At 41.1% G+C, this 22,102-nt stretch overlaps 2 protein-coding genes across 6 annotated transcripts in view; one reads left to right on the top strand and one right to left on the bottom strand.

Moving 5' to 3' along the window:
• The window catches only part of LOC138964183 (receptor-type tyrosine-protein phosphatase mu-like), a 315,123-nt gene that overhangs the window by 145,120 nt on the left and 147,901 nt on the right, over positions 1-22,102 (top strand). The window lies entirely within an intron of this gene.
• On the bottom strand, positions 3,105-21,161 carry LOC138964180 (SH2 domain-containing protein 4A-like). 2 transcript variants are annotated; one of them, XM_070336069.1, is made up of 10 exons: positions 20,909-21,161; positions 15,092-15,163; positions 13,883-14,001; positions 13,309-13,465; positions 11,702-11,867; positions 10,835-10,969; positions 9,779-9,852; positions 8,847-8,914; positions 6,011-6,121; positions 3,105-3,848 (listed from the first exon to the last, which is right to left on the bottom strand). In XM_070336069.1, the coding sequence occupies exons 3-10, from the start codon at positions 13,987-13,989 to the stop codon at positions 3,635-3,637; spliced, it is 1,032 nt and encodes a 343-aa protein (XP_070192170.1). In that variant the 5' UTR covers positions 13,990-14,001; positions 15,092-15,163; positions 20,909-21,161; the 3' UTR covers positions 3,105-3,634. The 2 variants fall into 2 exon arrangements, with proteins under 2 accessions (XP_070192170.1, XP_070192169.1); XM_070336068.1 differs by having other exon boundaries at positions 20,913-21,160.

Genomic DNA, 22,102 nt, shown 5'->3' on the forward strand with positions numbered 1-22,102 from the left:
TGCACCACTAGCTGTCTAATACATAATTCACTGAATGGTACATTGACGGCTTTATAATGCATCACTAGCTGTCTATACATAATTCACTGAAGGGTACATTGCCTGCTTTATAGTGCATCACTAGCTGTCTAATACATAATTCACTGAAGGGTACATTGCCTGCTTTATAGTGCACCACTATAGCTGTCTAATACATAATTCACTGAAGGGTACATTGCCTGCTTTATAGTGCACCACTATAGCTGTCTAATACATAATTCACTGAAGGGTACATTGCCTGCTTTATAGTGCATCACTAGCTGTCTAATTCATATTTCACTGAATGGTACATTGCCTGCTTTATAGTGCATATAGTGCACTATTAGCTTACCTATCAACAACTCACTGTATGATACCTTTCTTGCTTTATAATGCATCTCTAGCTGTCTGATTTCTAGCTCACTGTATGGTACATGGATTTAAATAGTAACATTTAAAAAAAACAAAAAAAAACATGTATACTATATGTTGGCAGATAGAGAGTTGAATACAGCAATACCACGTTTGTATCGTAAAAAATACCGACAATTATAGACATTCAGCAAGCTTTTTGTTAGTTTATTTTGTTTGTTTGTTTGCTTCTTCATTTGATTGTAATAATAACACACCCACCCACACCCACGCACGAAACCCCAAATATACTCTCTCTCTCTCTCTCTCTCTCTCTCTCTCTCTCTCTCTCTCTCTCTCTCTCTCTCTCTCTCTCTCTCTCTCTCTCTCTCTCTCTCTCTCTCTCTCTCTCTCTCTCTCTCTCTCTCTCTCTCTCGTTCTAGTGTGATTTAATGTTTCATAGCATGATTGTTCGAGTATATACAATTCAAAACGAAATTTTGTCAGAGCAGTTTATGTCAAACATTATATTCACAACGAATGATTACATAAATATGACGATGTCATTTTCAAGTTTGTCTTTAAAAACAAACAAACAAACAAAACAAGTCGCGTAAGGCGAAAATACAATATTTAGTCAAGTAGCTATCGAACTCACAGAATGACACTGAACGCAATGCCATTTTTCAGCAAGACCGTATACTCGTAGCATCGTCAGTCCACCGCTCATGGCAAAGGCAGTGAAATTGACAAGAAGAGCGGGGTAGTAGTTGCGCTAAGAAGGATAGCACGCTTTTCTGTACCTCTCTTTGTTTTAACTTTCTGAGCGTGTTTTTAATCCAAACATGTCATATCTATATGTTTTTGGAATCAGGAACCGACAAGAAATAAGATAAAAGTGTTTTTAAATTGATTTGGACAATTTAATTTTGATAATAATTTTTATATATTTAATTTTCAGAGCTTGTTTTTAATCCGAATATAACATATTTATATGTTTTTGGAATCAGCAAATGATGGAGAATAAGATAAACGTAAATTTGGATCGTTTTATAAATTTTTATTTTTTTTTACAATTTTCAGATTTATAATGACCAAAGTCATTAATTAATTTTTAAGCCACCAAGCTGAAATGCAATACTGAAGTCCGGGCTTCGTCGAAGATTACTTGACCAAAATTTCAACCAATTTGGTTGAAAAATGAGGGCGTGACAGTGCCGCCTCAACTTTCACGAAAAGCCGGATATGACGTCATCAAAGACATTTATCAAAAAAATGAAAAAAACGTTCGGGGATTTCATACCCAGAAACTCTCATGTCAAATTTCATAAAGATCGGTCCAGTAGTTTAGTCTGAATCGCTCTACACACACACACACACACACACACACACACAGACACACACACACACACACACACACACACACACACACACACACACACACACACACGCACATACACCACGACCCTCGTTTCGATTCCCCCTCGATGTTAAAATATTTAGTCAAAACTTGACTAAATATAAAAACAAACAAACTTGAACACATTGTGATGATACATTTTAAGCCAAGGAGTGGTGGTGGGAGGGGGGGGCATAGGCAGAGCAGATCGTGATGGGAGCAGGAGTAATCTTATTTTTATTCGACATAGTATGCTCTCTTTTGATTCACTTCCATTCGTATTTGATTTGAACTGACAAAAACCACAGTCATCGTTCGAAAATGTTACGATAGCAGAGTGCAAACCAATTTCGTTGTGCTATTTCTTAAAAATGTTTTTACGAAGAAAACAACACCTTTGGGATAACTGCGACCTTCATCACCACCACCGTCCACCACCACCACCTCCTCACTGATGATTGCACTTCAAACCATAAAGAATACAACTTTTCTGTCACAGAAGCTCTCCTTCTGATGTAAACGTGTGGGTAAATCGACACATAGGCATTTACATGGAATAAGAGTATCCTGCCATACGCTAACAAAATCCACAGCCTGGGTTCGTCCTGTGCAGAAGGAGAAGCAGCTATGCTGTGGATTTGTCTTGTGCTCTAATCCCATGCAAAGTCCTTGGCAGAATTTGAAATTTGTTGCTTCATTTGAATATTTTCCTGATAATTCTCCTGGGTCAGAGCATTAATAAAAAAACTAGACCGTTACCTTCTTCCGTCTGGTTGTCTCAGTAGGGAGATTTAAAAGACAGCACGTTTCGTTTTGCAGCTCGTTTCGTTTGGTGAATGAGTCACCCCGCGAAACGGAACGTGAAATGAGACGGCATAGGCCGCAAACAAGATTTAGATGTATTCACGTTTCGTTTCGGAATGAAGGAAGGGCGATAAATCTTCAAGTGAAATTATCACGTCTGTCCTCGATCAGAATGGAAAAAAAACCTAGGAGGTGGTCCAGAATCGGGCATACTTTGATTATTTTCAGTCCAAATAAATCACACAGACTTTGTTTATACAAAATCACATACGAAGCCAGAATAAAAATTCGATGCGATGACCTACTTCTGCTTCGCCATTTGCTTTCTCACCATGAAGTTGGATAAATGTACCAGGATCAGCACCCTTCAAAATATTTCAGTTCACAACAGTTGTCTACCTCCAATGAACACATTCTCAGCGCTGAAAAACTGTGAAAGGGTTGATGAATCTAGCAATGCATAAAATGGCCAACAAATAAAACTGTTAGTGTGCAAAAATACTCACAAAAGTTGACGAAATATTGTTCGTTTTTTGGGGGTGGAAAACGTGACTGCGTTTTGACGTTCCACGTTCCGTTTCAGTTGACCTTCACCTTTCCAGCGAGAGACCCCCGAAATGATGACGTTTACCACAACTTCAAAACGAAACGTCCCGACGTTTCGTTTTTTAAATCTCCCTAGTAACGGGAAATGTCTGCACAAATCCTATCTTTATATATAATACAGGCACGATGGATCCCCAAGTAACACTTAGATGACGTGGCCGATTTATGATTGTGTGTGTGAGGGGGGTGTTTGTGTGCGTGTGGGGGGGGAGGGGGCGGGGGAGGTGTGGGTTTTGTACTTCCCCCTTTTTACCACAATCATTTTTTAGATTGCAGCCAGGTGATTTGTTGAAAAGACCAGGTCGAATAAGCGTTTTCAAACGTTATGGTATGAACAACGATAACCCCATCTTATAGTGGTAACTCTTTTCAGGCATATTGTTTCCTACAAAATTAATTCAAACCAGCGAGCTTTATGTTTTGAGATATCTTCGAATCCGTGACCATACCGTCTAGCTAGATGAAACCGAGCGGATTTGATACTGGTTTTGACAAACAGGTTCCGGTTTGTCCGTCGCCAGTGACGCGAACAGGATGACAGCTGTAGAACTTGATCAACTCAGGTATCGTCGAGTAACGTATGGTGTTATATTCACCAAGACCGTAGAACAGGCGACCCGAGGGGTCTGCTTTCTCGTCGATAACCATGTGGACCATCCCCTTCTCGTTCCTGTGGATACAGGAAAGAGGGTCAGTTTAAAGATGTGTAAACAAATTTAAAAAGCTCGATTGTAATTTACATATTGGTAAGGGTAGAGGTTTTTCTGGCTTTTCTGGAGAAAAGGGAACATCTACTGATACGTGTGTGGCATGCTGTGATTATTTGTTTTCAGTGTTCGACCGTTGTGTATTTTGTTCACACCCTTTAAAGACCAGTAGATCAAAGATCTTGTGCAAGTTTCGTTTTGTCTGTAATAAATCATTCCTCAAACTTACCTTTCTTGTTAAATGTTGTGAAGTTTTGAGCAAAAACCTTTTAACACAGATATAACTATCGAGTATCGTGTGTATGTATAGAGTGATTCAGATGAAAACAAGAAGAGCAAACGCTCGATCGAGTCACTTTCGCAGTTCTGAATATTATATGAGGCATCAGATGGACAGGAAGAAATTGCTATTCACAACACAATGAGTCACGTTCACATAAAATTTGAGCCCGGTCACTTTTATAGTTTCCGAGAAAAGCCCAACGTTAAGTTGTGTGTTGCCGAACAGAAAAGGCTAGTTATCTCCCTTGTTTTTCTGATAACGTTCGTAAAAGGCTACAGATGTAAATACTTTGATGTAAAGAATAATCCTACAAAGTTTCAATCACATCCGATGAACTTTGTCAAAGATATAAAATGTCTAATTTTTCCTTTGACGCTGACCTGTGACCTTGAAAAAGGTCAAAGGTCAACGAAACCATCGTTAAAGTGTAGAGGTCATTGGAGGTCACGACTAAACAAAATATGAGCCCGATCGCTTTGATAGTTTCCGAGAAAAGTCCAACGTTAAGGTGGTGTCTACGGACGGCCGGCCGGCCGGACAGACTAACACTGACCGATTACATAGAGTCACTTTTTCTCAAGTGACTCAAAAACTGGACCAATCTTCATAAAACTTTGCACACAAAATCTCCCGAGTGATACCCCAGACGTTATTTTTTTTTTAAATGTTTTCGATAAATGTCTTTGATGACGTCATATCCGGCTTCAAGTGAAAGTTGAGGTGGCATTTTTATTACCTAATTTTTCAACCAAATCGATTTAATTTGTGGTCAAGCAATGTTCGACTCGGGACTGTGGGATTGCATTTCAGCTCGGAAGCTTAAAAATTAGTTAATTTCACAATCCCGAAGGAGAGTTGAGGTGCGTGGCGAACGGCGTGAGACACAGACAACAACACAAAACAAAGGGAGAATGAAACAAATAACAAACGAAAAAGAATAAACAATAACAAGACTTTATTTACGAATTATAAATAGAAGACAAACCTACCTAAACCTATTCTAAGAAATAAAAGCCTACCTAAAGAAATAAGCAAAGAAATCAAAGAAGATAAAATAAGAAATTCCTCCGATAGGAAAAACACCCCCGTCAAAGGGAAATAACCTTCTCAGTTGGTGGCAGTGAGAATGGTTATTTCCCTTTGACCAACGGGGGTGTCCCTCTATAAGTCCTTGTATAATTTTAATCCACCAATAACTCCCTAACCGTGTGTTTGAGTGGTCCCAATTTTTGTAAGGACCGTCTCAGGAATGTATAGAACCTGTTCACCAAGTTTGGTGACGATCGGTCCGTTCATTCTTGAGATCTACTTGCGAACACAAACAAAGTACAAACACACAAACACATCGACCGAATCCTATACACACCCCTATACCCGGGGTGTAATAAGAAAATAGAAGTGTTAACCTAACCTACAAATTCTACCACATACCCTGCTACACATCCACACCGATCGCTGTCCTAGCCTGCACTCCTTACATAGCTCACACACACGCCATTCGATCACCATTCAAACACGACTATAAACTAAGTCTCGTGCATCCCGATTCTCTCGCCACAAGCATACTCTGACTCGGCACATTCAGTCCTAACACTAACACTTCTGACATGAACATTCATACCCCATTCAGTCCTAATACTAACACTTCTGACATGAACATTCATACCCCATTCAGTCCTAATACTAACACTTCTGACATCAACATTCATACCCCATTCAGTCCTAACACTAACACTACCACTTGTGACAGTTAACTAGTTTGCTGATTAAAGTTGTCACTATAGCCGAATTTTAACTCGGTTAATTGTGGACACTCCGACCTCTGTTAAGAACGTATCTAACCTGAGTGAGAGTGTGTAGTGATCACGTGATCTGCGCACAAGGAAGCTGCCAGGATCCTTCCCTTCCAGTCGTTCTGCTGCTGCTCCACGACTGACGCTACCATGAAACCAGCTGATTGAAGCAGACAGACAAACAGAAAGACGAGATAATACGTACAGAAAAAAAGTCATATTGTTTCACACACACACACACACACACACGCGCGCGCGCGCGTTCGCACACACGCACACACACACTAACACACTCACACACACACACAAACACACACTCACACACACATACACTCACACACACACATACACACTAACACACACACAAGCACACACACTCACACACACACACACACTAACACATACATACATACACACACACTTACACACACACTTACACACACACACACACGCACGCGCACACACACACAGACACACACACACACACACACACACGCGTGCGCACACACGCACACACACACTAACTCACACACACACACACAAACACACACTCACACACACATACACTCACACACACACATACACACTAACACACACACAAGCACACACACTAACACACACACACTAACACATACATACATACACACACACTTACACACACACTTACACACACACACACACACACACACGCACGCGCGCACACACACACACACACACACACACACACACACACACACACACACACACACACACACACATGACGACACGCGGGAACTCACGGACCCAAACAGGAGTTTCTAATGAAAGCAATGTTCTTCTGCTGCACGGAGGACCTCGAAATGCGAGTATGAATTTAGTATCATTATTTTCTCACACCATGTTAGTAATCGATTTAATTATTTGACTTTAAGTTTGAATTCTCGGTAAAATTGGAGCTTTCAATCAATTCTTATAGTTTAAGCATATGAGAGTGAAAAACGAGAGGATGATAGCCTATTTGAGGACTGCCTCGAAGGTGTGTAAGACATGAAACAGGCATATCATTTTGTCATCATTTTCACGAGTTTTCATTCACAAGCACCTGGGAAATAAATCTCATGTTCCCCGGGGAATAAATCCCCGTTTACCATAGTTGCAGGAAGCCCTATTACATGGATAATCAAAGGCAAACCCAATAGAAACGCTCGAGGATTCTTCGGCTCTTTTCATTGGCGTTTCCCCAGTCCTAAATAGACGACATGACACTGCTTTGCAAAGTTCCAAAAACCAACTGGCAAACTAGCAAAAGTAAACAAAAAAACAAAACTACTTCAATAAATTCATCACAAACAAATGAAACCTACCGATATGTTATGTCTTCTTACAAAGTCATGGGGTGCGTGTATCTTTTTGTGAGAAACACGAACGTCAAGTTCAAATCAAACCAATTGACCACTGACACACACATTTTGACCCGTGCACAAGACGTTGTATCGATAAACGAAGCACAAATAAGAAATAATGATAGAAGCAAGGAAAATAGCAACAAGACATGCACACATCTCACAAAGCCGACCAAGCAGATTGACAGGTCTAATGAAAAAGAAAGAGGTACTGAGTCGGAAACAAGATCGCGATTCTTAGTTTCCTTCGCTGCACGACGCAAATCTTCTGTGATCTTTGACCCAACGTAGCTTCCACATTCGATTACTAAGGCCAAAAAAAAAAAATTGTCTGTTTAGGGTAACCCGACCGACCCTATCGATTTAGCGCCGACCCAAAAACTTTTTTTTGATTTCAAAAAAAAAAAAAAAAAAAAAGAGGTAAAAATGCTAAAAAGAGACATTTGGCGTTTCTTTCTCTCCCTTTCTTTCTGTTTTATTTATACGTTAGTTTTGAAACATGTATTCATCAAATATAAGAAGTGAATGTTCAGCCAACATAGCATTTATTAAAAAAAAAAAAAAAAAAAAAAAAAAAACCTACCTACCTACCGACCCTACTTTTTTTGGTCATGTTACCCTAAACAGACAATTTTTTTTTTTTTGGCCTAAGCTTAATACTCACAACTGAAAGCCGAGGGAGTGGAATACCGAAATGAACAAACAGAACTGTGCACCCTCAAACCTGACATTCATCCCAACATTTTATGAACTCAAAAATACAGAAAGTTGCTTTCACACGCCAGCTTTGATTGCCAGTGGTTATCCGCACGGAACTCGTGTGGTTAGCAGCACGGAACCCGTGTTTCAAAGCCTGGCTCCCTGTGTTGATTGTTATCTTATTTTCTCACTACCAAAATTATGACAAAAACGATGTTTGGTGCTTTGCTGTCAGACCAGCTTTTTTTGTCGGTCCTCGGGGGGCATATCGACTTTCGTTTCATATTTATTGACCGCGGCCTTCGGCCTTAGTCAATAAATATGAAACAAAAGACGATATGCTCCCCCTCGGACGACAAAAAAGCTGGTCTGTCAACAACCCATCAAACATCTTATAATGTTCTCAGTTACATCGGTGAATTGACTTTATTATTTTGTTTATGTGTATGTGTGCTTAATGCAGTGTTCTAGGTGGTCGAACGTGTAGCAAAGACCTGTACGTGTACGTGTATATATTGCGTCACCCGTGACTCATTTTTTTCTCCAATGTTCCAAATGCTTACGTTGTTTTGCTCCCACCAAGACTGCAAATCTTGGCAAACGCGTGACGTTAAAACTAGGTTTTATGACGTTAGCCGTACACGTTCCCGTACACGTCTTGAAAAGTGCTGATCTAGATCTTGCTATTTGCTTGCTCACTTGATTGTTTGTAACATTGTTTTCTTTGCGTGTTTGTTCGTTATTGTTGGCGAACGGGGTTCTTTTAGGTAAAATCAATACAACAGCAAACCGTCTGGCACTTACCTTGAATTACTCAACAAACCCGGGTCCTCAACTTTGGCGTAGGCATATTTATCGTCAGCTGGTTCACTCTGAAACAAATGGTGTAACTGTGCCTGGTTTCATAAAGCTTGTTTTAAGCGCTCGCGCGCGTGTGTGTATTTGTGTGTGTGTGTGTGTGTGTGTGTGTGTACGTGTGTGTGTGTACGTGTGTGTGTGTGTTTGCGTGTGTGTGTGTGTGTGTGTGTGTGTGTGTGTGTGTATGTGTGTGTGTGTGTGTGTGTGTGTGTGTGTGTGTGTGTGTGTGTGTGTGTGTGTGTGTGTGTGTGTGAGTGAGTGTCTGCCTGTCTGTCTGTCTATACATACATTCGTCTTTGCGAGTGTGTTATTGATCATGGATATATAATCCGTGTTTTTTTTTATATAACATGAAAACATCAGTTTAAACAAACATTCCATCCCGTGTGAACAATCACGTCAGTGATCTGTCCAGACGACTTCACAGAAACTTAGCATCCATCAGCTTCAACACATCCCAAAACTCAACACCGTGGCTGCGTTCTGTGTTGATAGAGAGTATGTGTTGCTGAATTCATTGCGTATGTTGACATTGGCGTCCGTTATAAAACCAGTTCCACCAACAAAACAAAACAAAATACCACACTCTAAACTGAAGTGTTGTACTTTTGTAACCAGTTTTGAACACAGTGTTACGTAATTTAGTACAGATTTCCACTAGCAAAAGTAGCACACATGGTGTTAAACCTGTGTTCAACAGAAAGGGTGTTCAAAAGTGGAACACTTCAATTTATAGAGTGCACCCTGCACAGAACGAAGCTGGACTGCTGAGTGCATGTGTTCAAAGACAGGATGCTCTCATTCCATGCACAAGCCTGAACAGATCTGTAATGGTGAAACCCTTAGCTTGCACACAAAGACAAATACTTTCATCATACCATTGATCGTTCCGGGGTTTTCCTGTGGGTCTGAGAAGGGTGCTGTTTCGAAGTTGCAGTCGGAGATCGTGCAGCTGTTGTTGTTTTTGAAGAAGATAAAAACAGAAGACATGCATATCACAGTGTTAGTCAAAAGAATGATTGTGTCAATAGAGAAGGAACAATTACACTGGAAGCATGAACATTAATCGATTAATACATAAACTTGATATTTAGTCAATTCACCAGGCAATCAATCCAAAAAAATGCCATGAAGTTAATTAATCATCAATCGACCGTGTAATTAATTACAAACAAGCGTTGTACTAGCGCTAAAACTCCTATTTGTTTGTACTTTGTAATATATCGGTGACTAAGCAGTTGTCAATACCATTTTCAGTAAAAACAGATAACATTGATTACTAAATAGGCTTCGCAGCTTTCACTGTTGGCACAAACATGCTTTCATAACCTGAAAATCCACAACTCATCGACACTTTTTACCACATCAGACTCTAAAGGGTATTAATTACATCCCCAGTATAGGGGTGTGTATAGGTTTCACTGGATGTGTTTGTTTGTTTGTTTGTTTGTGTGTTTGTGTGTTTGTGTTCGCATATAGATCTCAAGAATGAACGGACCGATCGTCACCAAACTTGGTGAACAGGTTCTATACATTCCTGAGATGGTCCTTACAAAAATTGGGACCAGTCAAACACACGGTTAGGGAGTTATTGGTGGATTAAGATTAGGTCAAAGGGAAATAACCTTCTCAGTTGGTGGCAGTGAGAATGGTTATTTCCCTTTGACCAACGGGGGTGTTTTTTCTACCTCGACGTACCCTTTTGCAATGGACCCTGTGTTTACATTCTGACTTTTGACTTTTGACTTTTGACTTTTGACTTTTGACTTCTGACTTTCTCTCTTCTGACTTCTGACTTCTGGTAAGGACGGGGGTGTTTTTCCTACCTCGGAGGAATTTCTTGTTTTCATAACCTCTAGGTGTGCTCTCGCATACATCTGTGCGATATTTTGGTAGCTAAAGAAAAATAATAGTGACGCAAATCAAAGAACTACCTTCTGGTTGACCTTCTTGCAATGGTGAGGTTTCCTGAATGGGTGTCGTCGTCGTCCTTGTCGGTGTCGTCGGACTCCTGGAACCTCCATCAACGTCGCTACGGCGACTTGCATGCCAACGCTTGTCTACCTTCTCTGTCAACAGTTTTAGATGAAAACAGTGTTGTCTGTGACCGAACAATGTTATTTTTACTGAACTGCCCCCATGAAAGCCTCTCAGTATTAGGAATCATGTGTGTTTTGCTAACTGAGCTATATAAATTGTCTGTGCATAGCTCGTTTGTCAAAACACGTGTGTGCTACTGATACTGCAGAGAAGTAATTATGGTTGTAGTGAATAGTGACCTCAGATGTAGATAGAAATAGAATTATATAGAGCGAACACTGCACAGAATAAACATCAGAACTCATGGTTGCATCGTGACGCATACTGTGAATGTACTGTGTATCTCTTTGCTCAGCTAATCAGTCACATTACTGTGTCTCACTGTTCAAGAGACGCAACTCTTCAAAAGTCTCTATAGTTAGCTCCAATTATCGCCTATTTAGATGACAGTTATCAAAGCACTTCTAGTCAGAAGTCTAAAATGTCGGATGCGTTTTCATCTCAACGGCGAGAGTGTTTGGATGCAGTGAGGTGTTAATTCAATAACCTTTTTAAACCTCAGTGCATGCTTTAAAATGTCGGTTTATACATCACCTAGATACTTTGTTATGTGTGAGATTATAAATTTGATTTGATTTGATCTCATGTGTAGACCAAATCATTTGGCGCATGCACACAGCAATCATTTATAGAACAGATTTTAAAAGGAGGCATGTGCACCAAATCTACACATTTTACTGCGTTTTGTTGTGTGTTTGTACCTTTCGCCTGCATAAAGACACGTATCAGTTCTTGCTGTTTTAAACGTGGGATAGCCAAGGCTTTCAACACGTGGTCAAACCAGCCGTGCTTTCTCTTCAAGCAATCCAGCAGATGGTGAGCAGCTTCATATTCGCCATCCATGACCCGCAATCTACGAACTTTCTCCTGAAAGTCGCAAAGACAGATACACAGATACATATACACTCGAAGGCACACTGGCACGCACGCTCGCATGCACGCACATACACATAACACACACACGCACACTATCTTACACACTATCATACACGCACTATCACACACACACATACACACACACACACACACACACACATACACACACACACACATACACACACACACTCACACACACACACTCACACACACACACATACGCACACACACACACACACACACACACACTACCATGCAATCACATACACACGCGCACCTAGGCTCTAAGTTCTAACTAACTAACTAACTCTAGCACTCAATGCCTTGCAGCCTATCCCCCAACTTGGTTATACACCAAAAAACAACAGCTTGTGCGCTCTCTGTGAACCGTGAGAATTGTTTTGATGAATACATTTTGTAAACGTCACTAGTGGCTTTTTAAGATATACATTCATAAAAAGCAGTGAGGGCGTTATGTTTTGGTATGTGTCCAAGTTGAGGGATGGTCTCATCCCATGACAAGACGTAAGACGTTGAGCCAAACCTTTTACACGGAAAAGAGCGTGCCTTTAACGCGATGCCTGGCACAAGGAGGTAGTATGCCTCCAAATATACGTGATGTGGAAGACCAATTAATGAACTGCGGAAATAACTCTGTCGATTTTGTATTGGTTGTGAAAGAGGTCATACTCTTACTTTTATTGAGGCAAGCTTTCCACACTTTCTCCTTGTCCATTTTTGTTTGTTTGTTTGTTTGCTTAACGCCCAGCCGACCACGAACGGCCATATCAGGGCGGTTCCTTGTCCATGTGTTGCACACACCACTCGCTAGTGACCGGCCTATACTATCGCGCTGGCTTTGTAGCCAGTTGGTCGCTATTAGCGTGGGTTCGATCCCCACGTTTGGCGAGAGATTTATTTCTCGGAGTCAACTTTGTGCAGACTCTCTTCGGTGTCCGAACACCCCCGTGTGCACACATGCGCACAAAAAAGATCCGAAGTTCACAGCGAAAGTCTCATGGCTTGGAAAACACGAAGACACGCATGCATCATCTCTCGTCGCCGATTATCATGATCGTATTTCGATACTTTGACGACACAAACCCAATGCTGGTGTGTCGAAGAAGACAGCCACAGCGGGCTTGTTTCGAGTCAAAGTATCACACGATATCTTCAGAGTATTACCAATACCTGTCCCAATATAGGCCAACTGGTCTAAGCAGACGTTAAACCCTAATAGTCAGTCAGTCAGTCAGCCTATAATGCCACGTGGTAAAGTTTGACTCTTGAAATAAAAGCAAGAGTATTCACTCGTTCACAACACCGGGAACATGCCCCTAATGGTTTAACCGTGAGGGCGTTCAACAACAGTTATCATCTTTCACAACTCATACAAATCCGACTGGGTTATGTCCGAACTTGTGCTACATACCATTTGAGGTACGGTCAGCAGGTCACTGATTTCATCACAGTCCATGAATTCACCAACCGCAATGTGCTCCTTGAAAGGGAGCTGTATGGCTTTGTACAGCATGATGTTGTAACTCGGTCTCTCTCCTAGCTGTGACGGGGAGGCAGGAGTGAGGCCACTTGTGAACACAGTGATAGAAAACATCGGTGTTATCGGTGTTCATTTGTTTGTTTGTTTGTTTGTTTGTTTGTTTGTTTGTTTGTTTGTTTGTGTGTTTGTGTGTGTGTGTGTGTGTGTGTGTTTGTTTGTTTGTTTGTTTGTTTGTTTGTTTGTTTGTTTGTTTGTTTGTGTGTGTGTGTGTGTGTGTGTGTGTTTGTTTGTTTGTTTGTTTGTTTGTTTGTTTGTTTGTTTGTTTGTTTGTTTGTTTGTTTTTGTTTGTTTGTTTGTTTGTTTGTTTGTTTGTTTGTTTGTTTGTTTGTTTTTGTTTGTTTGTTTGTTTGTTTGTTTTTGTTTGTTTGTTTGTTTGTTTGTTTGTTTCTTTGTTTCTTTGTTTGTATACATGTGTGTGAAACACGCTTAAAACATCTGTACATACCAGGGCCTGGGAGGGGCGAGGAATGGCGGCACGTCATCCCCATCACACAGACTTGGTGAACTGGATCCCCTTGTTGCTCCTACATCCCCCATCTTCTTTGGCTGCATCACTACGAATGACTGCAACCCAAAGAAGCCGTATATCCATATAATTATATGCATCGTGATTACGTAGGTCAATATAACAGACATGACCGTTTCTCCTGGACAAGATTTTTTTAAATTTTGAAAGAGAAAAAGGGGTATGAAACAGCGATCCCGAAATAACAGCATGTACCAGCATTGCAGAAAGCACTGTATGCATCGTGATTATCTACATCAAGACTATTGATTTAAAATTCCCCGAGACGTTACCCTCGACACGATTTTTGATTTTTTGGAAATATATAAAAATTTGTTCACAAGATTTAAATTACTGACTGTAACCGAATCTGAGTTTTAAAATACCTTCTACCTTTTCACAGTTATACGACTTAAATCTGAATTGTTTTCAAAAAGTTTGGTCAAGAATAAAAAAAAAAATTAAAACCGATGCTGACTTCGTCTTGGATGACCCCCTGGGTTGTTGATGTTTCTCAGTTCGATAAACATATCGTAAACAAGAAAGGAAAGAAGACATGTTACAGTTTTAAACTGGTGTTTCAGGATTTCAAAGGGGATAACAGCATTTTTCTATTTGGACATGGATCGAATATCTGAATTCAATCAGCATGGCTGCCTTCGTTACAAGGGGGTAATATTTTGCTAATTCAATGTCGCAAATTGACGTACACTTAAATTATGAAATTAATTCAGCAAAACATTCTCACTCTCAATCTCATGAGAAACCAGTCACCCTGTTGATTTGTGTATGTTTTGAAGTGGGTGGTTGATCTTAACCCATGTTTAAAAATGAGGGGGGGGGAGAGAGGGGGGGAAAGCGGACGGATTTATGGTGAATTACAACACGGTTTACACGGAAACGAAGACAAGCAATTAGGCAAGGGAATTAATTACTTTCATCACGGCGAGACGCAAGGGACAGGTTCTCTCCCTTTAAATGCTGCTTCCGAAACATGAGTCCATTGGTACAGTGGTGGATTACATTGTGCTCATTGAAACGTAAGTAAATACAAAACTCATACATTTCTTTCTGTACCCAAGAATCATTAAACAGGAATAGCGTGAATATGATGAATAAAACATCCTGACAAAAATGTTCTCAACTCACAAATCAAAACGACGTGATGACATAGCTGCCATTTTTAAAAGATTAAGTGCCCGCAGCCTCTTATGGTTATACCTGAAAAGAAATATAAGCACATGATAAAATTGTATTCATTGTACATGTATTAACGACTGACAGTACGTTCAGAATTTAAGGGAGTACAATAACAGAAATGTATTAGTTGTAACATGTCCAACATTTTTTCCAGAAACAAAACAAAGAGCACTTGTGATTTGATCTTTTTTTCCTCGACAGTGATGCACGGGTCAATTTTACGTGCTGACCCAGAGACGGTATCCATCTCCCACCCCCGTGTCACCACAATGGCACGGACAATAAGCCCCTTAAAATTTACTTTACAGTATTGCAAGTAAGGGAAAAAATCAAAGAGTGATCGTGATATGATTTTTTTTTCCCTGGAAGATTTGATTTTTTTTCCCCACGACCGTGTAGCATTCACGATACTTACACACAAATCCAAAAACAAAGAGACTGCCAACGTTCCAAAATTCAGAATCAAAAAACAAGAAAGGTAAGTTGTTGGAACGTTGTTATTGACAACATTACGTTACAATCACAAATATATCGACCCAACGGTCTTTTAAGTTTTAATGATTCATTCGCTCGGCTTCCTGGCCAGTGGGCGAACACTTATTCCATCAAGATAAGTTTGTTGTGACTATTTGTTTGTCTTTCTGTGTGTCTGTTCACTTAAAAGACCGTTGGATCGATATATTTGTGATTGTAACGTAATGTTGTCAATAACAACGTTCCACCAATTTATCTTTCTTGTTGTTTGATACTCACACATTGTTGTTGGTACGATCTGCTGCCGAATGGTAAAACTAATCACAGTTTTCAAACATGTATTTTTCATTTTATGTCATAAAATATTAATATAGTTCGTGTTCTGTGAAAAATCACAAACCTATCATCTTCCTCAGTTTGATAATGAAACTGTGAACCAACACATGAAAAACTCCTGTAAATAGAATTAGGTGTTTTTTTCAAGCGCCTTTGCAGCGTGCGCTAGTAGATATACGGTTGTTTCCAAAAGCACTTCAAAAAGCATTAGGATAAGAGAATACAGTGTGTTGTTGGCGACGATGCTTTGGTAGCTACAGCGCAAAAGACATTCAAATCAGTGCTTTAAAGGGCAGTACAGTGTGTGTGTGTGTGTGTGTGTGTGTGTGTGTGTGTCTCTTTAGGTCTGTGGTTGTACGTGCCTGTAGGTACGTGTGCGTTCTTGTATGTGGCGTGTACGTTGATCCGTGGATATTCGTGTATATATATATGAGTGTCCGTGTGCATACACGTGCGCGAGAGAGATCATGTTTGCATTGATATTAGAGCAGTTCAAGTAGAAAGTTACAGCGCTGCAGGGGGAAACACATATGATTATGCTCATTTCAAAACCAGTATTTTGAAATTGGACTCCCCTTCCTTTCATCTCCTCACTGCAATTGTAAAAGGTGTATACGATCCAATGCACTTCAGGCTCAAAACGTTTCTTAAGGAACCTACAAAGGCACGAAGTGTTTTCTCTGTTATCGTGTTTAAATTACACCTGTACATAGCTTTAGTTTAATCGCACTGACGTTGGTAGGGGCGGTGGCACAACTCGACGATGTAATCCAGTGTGATACATCTTGCTTACAGAAGAAAATATGTTTGTTTGATTGGTCTGTTGGTTGGATGGTTGTTGTTGTTGTTGTTGTTGTTCTTGTTGTTGTAGTTGTTGTTGTTGTTGTTATGTTGTGGTTGTGGTGGTGGCGGTGGTGGTGGTGGTGGTTATTGTGGTCAAGTTGTTTTGGTTGTTGAGGTTGTGGTTGTGTGTCTAGCTGAAAAAACATCCGAGATAACCTCAACGTTAAGTTTTTTGTCCATAGCCAGTCAAATGTGGAAAATTATCAAATATGACATGTGTACAGAAACTCTTCTGCTTACCACACACACACAAACAAAACGGATAAAGACACAGTCGCTGTCTCCATTTTCAAATATTGTCAAGATTTCTATTTGCAATATTTCTTCTCAGACAGCAACAACTTGTACAATTGTCGACAGAATAAACTACTCCACTTCCAAGCTAACAAGACAGGAATTAGTGTGTGCCCCATAGCTGTGTGGACTACATTTTGGTATCACCAGGAAGTATGGGGTTGCATGCGATCTGTGTGTTAGATGGAAAGAGAGGGAAAACAGAAAGTCCCTATCACATCCAAAAAACAAAGGGACTTAAGCACGTACTCTAAAGACAGGCAACAATAGAAAGCCTGAGTGATGCAGATCAAGTCTCCTGGCACCAAGGTGATAAGAGGCATTAACATTGACAACAATACGTTTCATGCTAGGAGAATAAAGAAGCATTCGAATAAACAGAAAAGGTTTCATCATTAGAGAATAAGAAGCATTAGATGAACAAAAAAGGTTCCATCCTCAGAGAAGAAGCATTTACATTAACAGACGACTTTCATCTTAAAAACAAAACAAACAAGAAGAGCAAACGCTCGATCGAGTCACTTTCGCAGTTCTGAATATTATATGAGGCATCAGATGGACAGGAAGAAATTGCTATTCACAACACAATGAGTCACGTTCACATAAAATTTGAGCCCGGTCACTTTTATAGTTTCCGAGAAAAGCCCAACGTTAAGTTGTGTGTTGCCGAACAGAAAAGGCTAGTTATCTCCCTTGTTTTTCTGATAACGTTCGTAAAAGGCTACAGATGTAAATACTTTGATGTAAAGAATAATCCTACAAAGTTTCAATCACATCCGATGAACTTTGTCAAAGATATAAAATGTCTAATTTTTCCTTTGACGCTGACCTGTGACCTTGAAAAAGGTCAAAGGTCAACGAAACCATCGTTAAAGTGTAGAGGTAATTGGAGGTCACGACTAAACAAAATATGAGCCCGATCGCTTTGATAGTTTCCGAGAAAAGTCCAACGTTAAGGTGGTGTCTACGGACGGCCGGACGGCCGGCCGGCCGGACAGACTAACACTGACCGATTACATAGAGTCACTTTTTCTCAAGTGACTCAAAAACAATGGAGATTAAATTTTTTTTTTTTTTTTTTTTTATATATATATTTTTTTTTTTTTTTTTGTCCCTACACCTGTTCCTTGTTCCGGTATTCTCTCACGCCGCCCCGTCCCTGCATTCGCTGCTCCATCCACATCTGAATTTCGTTCCGCTGCCAGACCTGTCGATTTTACAGACGCTCCAGGGAGGGATGTCGGGTCGTTGCGGTAGGCTACCCTCGGAAGTTGACACTGCACTTCTGCTGAGTCACTTCAACGGTGTTCAGTAGTGGGTCTGTCCCGAGCTAACGGACTCAGCCCACTACCTACTATGCCCCCTACTAACGACATTGACTGCTAAGTCGCGGAGCCAGACTAAGTGAGCATCCCCTCCAGAGAGCAGACCGCCACCACGTCCCTCCCTCGACCCCCCAGAGCGTCACACGTTGAAGACTGACAGCAGAAGTACTATTCAGGGAAGGATGGAACAGGAACAATGAGACCAAGGTCACCATGAGAGCTCCGGGCATGAAGGGCCACAAGAGCAAGGACATTTTATAATTTTGGATGATTAATGAGATGAGGATGATAATAATGATGATGCTATGGATTTCCAATTTGGTTTGAGACTACGTGACAGGGCAGCACTCTACGCTTACTGTCATAATATATCCTGGTGTCAACCAGGCCCGAGAACTGCTGCACCTGCGGTGTTGGTCAGGTATACAGAACCTGAGCACCCTCAAAGTCGCATTCGTTAAGTGAATGACACTCGGCTGTGTGATTCCAGCCTTCCCATAGGAACCATAGCACTTCCACTCTGGGTAGGAGCCGACCGTAGCCCGAAAAACCCACTTGACCCTGTTTGGATTCGAACCCACGACCTCCCGGCCCGCAGCCCGATGCGCTAACCACTGCGCTACGGGGGCCGGTTGGAGATTAAATTTTTTAAAAAGATTTGTATCCTCAACTCACTATCAGTAGTGTTTTATTACATCTCGATATTGTAAGGTTAAGGTGACCGCAACATCACCCTCTCCCGAACCCGAACCCTGACCCAAGCAAGTGCCATGTGCCTGTGTGTTGAAAACTTCGTTATTCTGCTTTTATGTTAAGGTTTTATGTCAAGGAAAACCCTAACACTAGGCTCAAAAGTGGAAAAGGGCACGGTGATAACGAAGCGGAAGGCTACTATTTAGATCGGTAAACTCGGTCAAAATGGCTGCCATGAAACGTGATATCATCATTCTTAAAACAAATAGGGGAAAATCGCTATATACATAGCTATATACTTTGACGCAGTTTTGTTCTCTGAAGCGTAGGGGATGAGGCGAGGGAGCGAAAGGGGGGGGGGGGGTTACGGTTAGTGGGGTTGGATGGGTGACGGGATTATTCGTTACCTACCAAAAAAGCAATCTGAAACTAAATTTATCGAAAGCAATGATGTTCAGTACAGCTATGATAACAATTACATTTACGACTGTAACTATAAATTTTCATAAACTGCAACAACGCAACATTTGATCATCAGATGACCACAGTAACCTTATGTTTTCTTGGCCACATGACAGAGTGGTCACACTGACCTCAGTATGGGTATCTTCAGCGCAGAGCTCTCAGTGGAGCTGTCCAGCATAATATCACAGTATTACACACACGAAATGTTTTGCAGCAAACAAGGATAATTGTACACACGGGTTTGTAAGATGAGAAACACGTACGCCATGAAGATGCAACAAAACACATTGATGTTACGCTAGACTGGTCGTGACCGTGTTGACAAAAAAGGCGGTGTGCCATACCGATTAAAAATAGAAATATTCTATATCTTCCAACATAGGTATTATTACACTTGCCTCATAGGCGGGTAACTCATGGTGGTGTGCAAAGAACGCTCTGATGTACGCTCGTCTGATCATAACTGTGTTGACAAAAAAGGCGATTTGCCATCGAGTAACACTGTAAATATATAGGTTTTACATACGAACAAGTTTATATCATGCACATGTACGCAGGCATGACCGGGGAATCGTACACATTACGACGGTGTATAGAAAACGCAGTGATGTTACGCTAGTCTGATCACAGCGGTAGAGATTAAAAAGGGCGATGAGCCATCGAGTAACAATATCAACAGTTTTAACACACGAACAGGGGTGTACGTACATATACACTGGCCTCACAGGGGGATAACAAGTTATGACGATGTACACAAAACGCGGTGATGTGACATTAGTCTGACCGTGGCTGTGTTGAAAAAGAAATCGGCCAGCCATATTGAGTAACAATACAAATAGTTTTTATACGTACCAACAAGGGTACACACGGGCCTGCAGGGCCGGACCAAATGAGTTGTAAGGGGGGGTTCCTCCTTTTTTGGGGGGCAAATCAGCGAAGTGGCGAAGCCACAAGCGCGCGCCTGCTTTGAACTAGGGGGGTCCGGGGAAAAAATTTTGAAAAACGGTTAAAATCTGTGCAATCTGGTGCATTCTGGGCCTTGTTTTGAGGGTTAAGAGCAGCATTGTTTTGGTGCTAAAACTAGTAAAAGTCAAAGCAAGGTACATGCTTTTTCCAGGGGTGGGGTTCCGGAACCCCTGGAACCCCCCCCTGGGTCCGGCTCTGGGCCTGAGAGGTGAATAACTCGCTATGGTAGTGTAAACACAGAACGCAGCAACGCTGTATATCGTCATAGCGAGTTTTCTACCTGGCAGGCCTGTAAACATTGCTGTATTGACATAAAAATTGGGCCATGCAGCCGTAATGTGGAGTAATGAAGCAAGAAGTCTACACTTACGAACCGAAAGAAGGCGTTGTCACATCATCAAGGAATTTCTTCAGTATCCAACCGGCAAATCACAAATATTTTGTTGAAAGCTGAGTGCGAACACAACTTGATAAACAGAAACGACTTAACTGTCCGTAGGTGACACAAGTTGCTTCAAATTCTTACACTTCCTCTTTCTCCCACTTCTTTGTTCATCGGTGACAGGCCAACGTTTAAACACACACACACACACACACACACCTGTATTACAGTCTCGTGTGCTAACCTTTCAGCGTTAAGACTGTTTGTGGTGTGTCACGATATGTCCTTCTTAGTTTAAATTATTAAAAGAAACTATTTGAACTAGCACCATTGTAGCGCTCATTGAATTTAATCAGATAAGCGATAATAGCCTCACACTGTCAACATATAGAGAATGGTACGCTGCTGTGTATTCTTCATGTTCTCAATTCAGACAGTGATTTTTCTTCACGTTCCAAATCTGCTTCGGGGAAACCACACCGGATAAATGTTGTGTGCATATCCTCAAACATCTGATACGCCCAGTGAGCGGCCGAAGCTGCTAGCCTGTGGGCTACAGGCGCATGACACTAGTTTAACACGGATAAAATGTAGTGTGCATATCCTCAAACATCTGATACGCCCAGTAAGCGGCCGAGGCTGCTAGCTTGTGGCCTACAGGCGCATGACACTATACGTAAACAAATCAACAATTTCAAATACCACAAACTAACTCGTTGAACAACAAAACACATCATTCCTACCAAATAACATGCCTACAATACCGTTCTCTCAAACAACGGTTTTCTAAAGCATTCAACAAACAAAAGTCTTCCCAAACATTCCAACTCACAAAACAATCTACTTGAACATTCAAATAAATCCTTTCCCCAAGCAGCATACTATTCTTCTCACTGCTTACCCATTTACAGAAAGAAAATTGTATTAACCTACCAGCAAAAGAATTCTCACATCCCGAAAAGATTTCAGCCCGTGACAGACATGTCACACAACGGCATCGAAAACGCGCCGCACAAAATACACGCTGTCTTCACTCCAAGACCCCAAGCAAAAAGACAGTTTTAGCGGCCACATCCTGTGCGCCGGTGTCACAAGGTTAATACATATTCGACTCGAGGGGTGTCGGGCAGCCCCACTTTAATTAGTGTCTAACGTCACCTTCAACTATTCAAATTTACATCG

The sequence above is a fragment of the Littorina saxatilis genome, linkage group LG4 (genome assembly GCF_037325665.1).
Source record: "Littorina saxatilis isolate snail1 linkage group LG4, US_GU_Lsax_2.0, whole genome shotgun sequence".
Taxonomy (NCBI): Eukaryota; Metazoa; Mollusca; class Gastropoda; order Littorinimorpha; family Littorinidae; genus Littorina; species Littorina saxatilis.

Coding starts and splice junctions, on each gene's coding strand:
- LOC138964180 (XM_070336069.1), bottom strand. CDS start 13,989: ATGCAGCCAAAGAAGATGGGGGATGTAGGAGCAACAAGGGGATCCAGT. Junction 13,466..13,882: donor CTCGCCCCTCCCAGGCCCTG/GTATGTACAGAT, acceptor TGTGTTCACAAG/TGGCCTCACTCCTGCCTCCC. Junction 11,868..13,308: donor TGCTGACCGTACCTCAAATG/GTATGTAGCACA, acceptor TGCGACTTTCAG/GAGAAAGTTCGTAGATTGCG.